Source organism: Neolamprologus brichardi, unplaced genomic scaffold, assembly GCF_056152115.1.
Source record: "Neolamprologus brichardi isolate AB-2024 unplaced genomic scaffold, ASM5615211v1 NODE_ptg000008l+_length_2720982_cov_1, whole genome shotgun sequence".
In the NCBI taxonomy this organism is placed as follows: Eukaryota; Metazoa; Chordata; class Actinopteri; order Cichliformes; family Cichlidae; genus Neolamprologus; species Neolamprologus brichardi.
The window spans coordinates 1,348,479-1,355,794 of record NW_028270135.1 but is presented as its reverse complement, the minus strand read 5'-3'; the positions used below and the strand labels follow the sequence as shown (position 1 = coordinate 1,355,794).

Sequence of the window (7,316 nt, the reverse complement as noted above, 5' to 3'; positions counted from 1 at the left end):
AAAAGGATGACAGCAGCTATAGGATTTTTATTATGATGTAACAGGAATGATGCACGAAGTGCAAAAGAACACACGTGTAGCAAACCCGGTGATTTGTGTGCACTGATTTTCTCAGTTAGACAAACTCGGTCTTCATCATCTGAGGCTGTGATGTTCCAGGCTGAGGTGAAGAAGAAGCCCGATGAAGCCGATGCTTTGCGTGGAGAGGGGGGGGGACCTCGACCCGCGCTCCGAGCCTGGGTCTTGTAGAGGGCAGCAGTCTCAAGCTGGAGCGCGGAGAGCAGCCCGGTACTCTACAAATATTCCTCCTCCTGCAACACACTGGAGGGCGGGGCTGGATGCTTGACAGCCACTCTCGGAGACCAATGAAAAGCCGGTGTTCCCGGGAACCTTCCAATCTCCGCATCCCGGGCGGGGTCTGAAGGGTCGAAACCGGAGAGAGAATCCCAAAAAAATGATATGTAGACTGTGGCGGAGCTGGGAGCGAGCGGGACGCTGAGGGAAGAAAAAGAAGTGAGAAGAGGAGCTCCGTTTGCTCGCTGTGCCAGTGCGCAGACAATTACGCACGCTCGCCACTTTGGATGCTCCAGCGCGGACTTTTTGTGCCTCTTGTGGAAATGGAGCCGCATTCTTGAGTCAGTCTCAAGAAGGCATTTGTTCTCACTAGTTGATGAGAGCAGTGAGAGCCGCTCAGGCTCCGTTTCCTGTGTTTGCCAGCGCGTTACAGCTGGGCTGAAGAAGCCCCGCAGGGCTGCCTGAGCACCGGTCCTCCTCCTCCTCCTCCTCCGCCTGAAGCCCCACAGCCAGCCCGCTGCCAAAGTCGGTGGGAGAGAGAAAAAGATAATAATGTGCGACCTGATGCCAGCCTCTCAGCCCCCGGAGAAAATGGGCAAAATGAAAAAGTTGAGGAGAACTTTGTCAGAGAGTTTCCGGAGTATCGGTGAGTACCGTTTCCCTTTTTCGAGCCTGTTGTTCATAAAAACCCAGAAAACAGATGTGAAATGTCTCCTGCAGCAGCTCAGACCGCCGCTTCCCACTGAGATGATGTCTGCTCGCAGTTTGCGGCCGTGGAAAACCCACATCAGTGGGCTTGTTCGGCTGTTTAAGCACCGCGCACCTCATTTTGAAGGAAAACTGCAGATTTGTCAAGTTTCTGAACTGTTGTGAGGATTTTCCAGCAGACTGTCCGCTGCTGACCAGCGGGGCTCACACTTTTCCACTAACGGTCACCAAGTGTTGGTACACAGCGTCATCTTCGTGAATTCAATCATATTCACAGGAAGATGACTGACGTTTGTTTTTATCGCTACATTTTGTGTCCGTGCTCAGCTCGTCTTTTATAGAAACAACAATGGACGCGATCAGTTCTCCGCTTTTCACATCACCTCCTGTTTTGAAGATACTTGTCTGTTTCAGCATCTCCATTGTGAGGCGTGTGTCACCGTCTCTGGGCTCTTGGGCAGAAAACATCTGTACAGATGTCGGCCTGGACGTTCTCCTCTGAAGTTTGGAGAATGCGCGTGACGCACTGATTTATGACGGAAATGATTCATGGAAGTGATGACAGATTCATGACAAAGAAGTAGTTCATATTTCGGTAAATGTCCCAAAGCGGAATCTTTATTTATTTATTTGTTGCAGTTTTCATATCAGTAACCAAAACATTAATATCACTGGTGTCGGTTCGCTTTATGTTTTGGACTTTGATAAAAAAGAGATGAACTTTTCTCTCCGTTTGATTTCCTGACCTGTTCTAACACGATGCAGTAAACAAACGAGGGCCTGGTCGATCATCATCTTCATGGTAATTAAGGTGTATTGTGTTTATCTGCAGGGACGCACGCGCTCTCATTGTTGAGCAATCTGCTGATCATATCGATGCTTTTGTTTCCAAAGTGTCACAAATGAAATCTTTGACCCAGCAGCATTTTCAGATATTCCCAGCAGGAAGCAGGATTATTTTCCTCATGTTGTTTCTGCGTGCACTAACGCACACATTTCTGCGTGCACTAACGCACACATTTCTGCAGTCACTAACGCACACATTTCTGCGTGCACTAACGCACACATTTCTGCAGTCACTTTTCACCTTAAAACAGAACATCAGCAGTTTTTATGATGAGTTCACATTCAGCTCTTAGATTCAATTGAGCCATTGTGTTATGGAGACAGTGTATATGAAGTGCATGCACGACTTTGTTTCACACGTTGTAATTCATCTGTGATTGACTGTCAGTGTCAGCAATATGGTTCCTAAGGGATTCATAATTAAATATATGAACTAGAGGAAAGTAAAGCGATCTCAGTTTGTCACAGAATTCAGGGCCTGCATATATTTATCAGATATTTTGTTTGATGATGGCCCAAATGTTCATTTCGACTGGACTGCAGGCCAGCGTGGCACCCAGAGCCGTGCTCCAGGACAGTGAGTAATGTGGTTTAGCATCGTCTTCCTCAAACAAGCAAACTTCACCTGGGAGAAATAAAAACTGCATATTTTGTCATTAACTCTGTGACACCTAAACGATGTCGTTATGGTTGCAACGAAAGCATCGACACGATCTACAACTGAGGATGTGCGTACTCGCTGCACTTAAGTAAGGCGAGCCTCTGCATCAGTGCTAGAAACTTAAACCAGAAATGAGGTCTTTGATGTCATCTTAATGATTTATTGATCGAAAACAGACAAAAATCCATATAAATCAGATTCTTATAGGTTGGTGTGAAATATAGAAAGATTTCTGACCTCTATCAAGCTCATCATAGTGCTGCTATTTAAAATATGTTTCTTTTGGCCATTGTTGGTACTGACATCAGGGATATAAAAGGATTTTAATAAAGACTATATATTTTATGACTTTGTAATGTACATTACAGTAACAGGTTATAACAGTTTAAATACATGTTCTAGAATAAAATAAAATAATTTTGGAAAAAAACCTCTTTTTTAACATAATATTCATGACTAAACATTTAAATGAACACGCTTTACAATAAAGTGAATGCTACACATGTATCCATAAATAACTAATACATTAAAAATAATGTTGAGTACAGTAAAATGTTTGAACAAAAGCCTGCACGTTGCACCTTTTTTACTGTACGTTTAAAAAGACCACAAAACAGCAAAATGAATACATAGAAAATACAACACTGTTGCTTTAAAGTAAACACAGAGCAGAGAGGGAGCTGTCCAGGCCGAGCTTTCTCTCTGAGTGCTTCTTGTTTTCAAACAGTTGCGACGTCTGTACGGTGGAATATCTGAGCTCCTGCAGAAATATCACGAAAACGGTCGTAAAGCTGGCGTGAGTGTACACTCGCGTCTTTAGCCCGTGCCAGCCACATCACCCACACAAGGTTACAAAATCCCAGAGGTGCACGAGCAGGCAACACAACACTAAAGCACATCTGCTGCTGGTGGATGTGAGGTCACTTTGGAGGATTGCAACCATTAGCAAGATGACACTGTTAAATGGTATAAATGTTAAGACGTCATTGGTGACAAACCCGACCTTTAAAAAATATAAAGAGTATTTTGTGTGACAGAATAAAGTTTTGTCCTTTGATTGCTGAGATTTGGGAGAACAATTAAAAAAAGAATTCCCCACATGAACCATCACCCGTATTACACTGTATCCATCATTTCTAAAAGCTGATGGTCCTGTTTTTGGAGCGTGTTTATTAATATTTAATAAAATTATAAAATTGTGTTGTAAATGCTCATTTTGTAACAGTTAAGTGATGCATAGGCGACAGCAGCTGAACGCGACAAACAAACACAAACGGAGAATGTAAGCTCGCATAGCAGCGGGAGGGTGATGAATAGGAAAATCATGAATTTGGATTAAGATTGATCTCTTTTAAAAACATGTAGATGCTGATAATGGCTCGTGGAAGGTCTCGTGGAGGTTGCCCACCTGCGAGGACGAGGACGAGGGCCTGAACGTGAAAGCCATTCAAACTGCTCTCAGCTTTGTCTTTAGATCCTCTCAATCTTTTTAATGACATTATGTAGCATAGATGATGAAATCCATCAACTGTTTTACTATAATTGTTGGACTGTTTGCTCAGTGTAGTGAATCCCTCTGGGATCAACTTACTAATAACTCTGCTGTTTGAGTGTAGACCCACCAGCTTGTTTCTGCACTTTTTTCTGTTAAGCATTTTCAAATGATGTCATCGTTTTGATTTATATGTTACACACCGTCCCGACCTTTTCAGAAATGGGGTTGTTGACTTGCTGATTAACACAAAAATCTTTTCAGCTCCACATGTAACTACATCTGATTCATAGGAAATGCATAAAAACTACAAACTGAATTCTTCTCACTGGATGATAATTTTATCCTCCGTTTTCTTTTTTTAAACCAAGTGTTCGTCTCCAAAGACACACAGTTAGTCAGGTTAGGTTAACTGGTAACGGGCGTCAGTGTGAGTGGTCTGTTTATGTGTTAGCCCTGCGTCAGACTGGTGACCACGGTGCAGCCTGCCTTCCGCTGGGATTGGCTTCAGCCCCCTGACAAGGATAAGCAGAGGAGAGTGGATGGATAGTTTGTTACAAATATTTAGCGATACACAATATATAGTAAGTAAGGCTGTTGCTTTTCTGTCATAATTTTGTTAATAATTATTTCCATAAATGCCGTGAAATTGTTTATCGGCCAAACGACAAGACCTGGCGATGTGCTTGAAGTGACGTGTAACACGGTTAAAGGACCAGGGCGCCTGACTGAGGCTTCATAGACAACGAGCTATCAGAAGTAGCTTCGGCTACGGAGCCTGAGTGTGTGAATAAAACACAGGAAACCAAAATAGAGCTCAAAAATATATATATTGTGTAGGTGATGATAAATATATAGACAGATATACAAAAAAATAAAAAATATATGCATATATATCACAAACAAAATAATGTTGACAATACAAAACAGCTTATTAGGTTCCAAAAGGAGGTGGGATGAGGTTTAGTCCAGCATGAGATCAGTTTAGTTTCATGCACCTGTGAGGTGTGAGGTCACGTGTTAACAGTTTCATTCAGTCCATAGGTTTACGAGACCGCAATACAGCGGTGGTCGGGTGGCTCGCCATCCCGCGCTGATCAGGGCTGATCAGGGCTGATCAGGGCTGATCGCGGGAGAAAAAAAACCTGACCGTTGAGTCGATTGTGAGGTGGTGTAAGGATGAAGGTTATTGCACGCTGTCAACTAGTATGCAGTGTAAAATTTGTCAATATCTGACGAGTACGCCAACCACAGGGACAACAGCAGCCAGAGGAGCAGGGAACATGCAGCTGATTGAACTTATACGGGGTTCATTCCCGCCACAATAAAGGGACTGGCGGAAGTGGGGTCAGAAGTTACCGTGGTTACAGACGCTTATGGTTTCATGTGACTTATTGTCCCGCACTCACATCACTGGCTGTAAAAGACAATCACACACACCACCTGTGTGGCCTTTGAAGCAGTGTGTTGCAGACAAAGAGCAGTTGGATGCAGTCTGTAAGAAACTGAGAGCTTGAGTTTGGGTCAGTGTTGCAGGAGGAAGCGAGATTGGCATTGACGTTTCTGCTTTGCTGATGCTCGTCTCCTATTGGCTGTCTCTCCTCTCATCTAAATCAACACATCTAAGCATTGATCGGCCCCTCGCCTTGCTCCACGGAAGCCTTAACAAAGCAAATTCAAGAGAGCGCTGTATTCTTTATATCCTTGCAGGCATGTTGATCCAACAGGTCCCCGTGGACAGCACCGTGCAGCGTAATGCATTGTTAGTATTTTCATTTGAACAGACACAAACCAGGTTGATGGGCTGACGCAGAGTTTGTCAGCCTGTTCTGCACAGTGACCTCAGGTTTGAAGAGACCAGTCACGTAGTGAAATGTCAGGATGGAGCGCTGTGTTTGCAAGATCATGAAGACAGACTGCAGATGACTACAAACAAGAACCACTGCCTTGGACTTTGCCTGACCTCCAGTGCAGATGTTCTTTTTCACCGTTTCATGAAACAGGATTCCTGCAGCATAATGTCAGCTCGTGCCACCAGGCAGCAGCTCTTGCTGAATGCTGATGCAGATGCTGGTGTCCAGTGGCAAATGTTGGCACCGGCATTAGAGCAGACAGAAGATTAGAAAAGCTTTAGATAAATGAGGAGTTCCTTTGGCTCAGCAAAGCCTTCAGTGACCTTCAAATTTTTAATTTTGCCTTCCTGCAGTTTTGGCAGTTTAAATTTGTCAGTGAACTGATGACCTTGGAAATACAGGGGGTATCAATTCATTGAAGGGAATTAAGAGAGGTTTCTCCTCCCTCATTACTCCTAAAGAGGTGCCCTTGAGCAAGGCAATTAACCCCCAACAGCTGTTCAGTGGCCAGCTGATCGGAGTGTGGCTGCAGCGTCAAGCTGTTAATGTGTGATTAAGAGTATGGCCGCTGTAACTCTCCTCGGGCAGACACGAGTGCTGGGAAAAGCTACAGTCTTCACATTCATTTCGATCAGATTGGCACTGTGGGGAACGTGGATGGCACCGATTCTGAGATTCATCACAGTGAAGCACACGATGTGTTCAAGCCAAACACGCACTCCGCCTACATCCTGCCCAGGCCGCCATAGCGAGCTAAGAACTCAGTCGGTCTGTGGGAAATGATTGTGTACACTATACACTGTTATTACTATAAAGAAAAACTTTAAATAATATTATTTGTCATCATATCTGTGGCAAATTATAATGCATGTATGAGTTGACATTAGGGCTGCCACGATTAGTCGACTAGTCATGATTACGTCGACTATCAAAATCATCGACGACTGATTTAATAGTCGACGCGTCGTTTGAAGCTTTGTAAGATCACAAAAGACGCAGGAATAAGTAGTAGGATTTAAGAGTGTAATAACGGACTGAAACAGAAGATGGCAGCACTGCATGTACAAGGATGCCAGCTGCCGTTAAACCCCGTAGAAGAAGAAGAAGCTGTGTCCCAGAATTCATAGCGCAGCCCAGCTCAGTTGTCAACAATGGCGGCAGCTAGTTAGTTTTAATATTACTCTTATTATTCTTTCTGGGTCACAAAATAAACGTTTAACATGTTTTCAGGCGAGAATGTAGCTGTGTAAACCTCAAATATCTGCTCAGTTTATCAAGACACCACATATTTTCAAAAGCGCTCCGACGTTTTCGGAGACGTCTGTTACCCGCTAGCTCGATAGCTAGCCGGGGGCTAGGCTCACTAGAGCCGTGAGAACACCGGACTCGTTTTCAAACCCACCGCCGTCTTTCGCTACTCAGGTTAAACATATATATAAGTCACTTAGATAACTTAAAAATG

The 7,316-nt window shown here is 43.9% G+C and overlaps 1 protein-coding gene across 1 annotated transcript in view; it reads left to right on the top strand.

The window, feature by feature from the left end:
* The first annotated feature begins 476 nt into the window (after positions 1 to 476).
* cdk14 (cyclin dependent kinase 14) overlaps positions 477 to 7,316 on the top strand; it is a 266,335-nt gene continuing 259,495 nt past the window's right edge. The window contains exon 1 of the mRNA XM_087837157.1: positions 477 to 940. Within this exon, the coding sequence (XP_087693283.1) occupies positions 847 to 940 (94 nt within the window). The 5' untranslated portion in view covers positions 477 to 846. The remainder of the gene's footprint in view (positions 941 to 7,316) is intronic.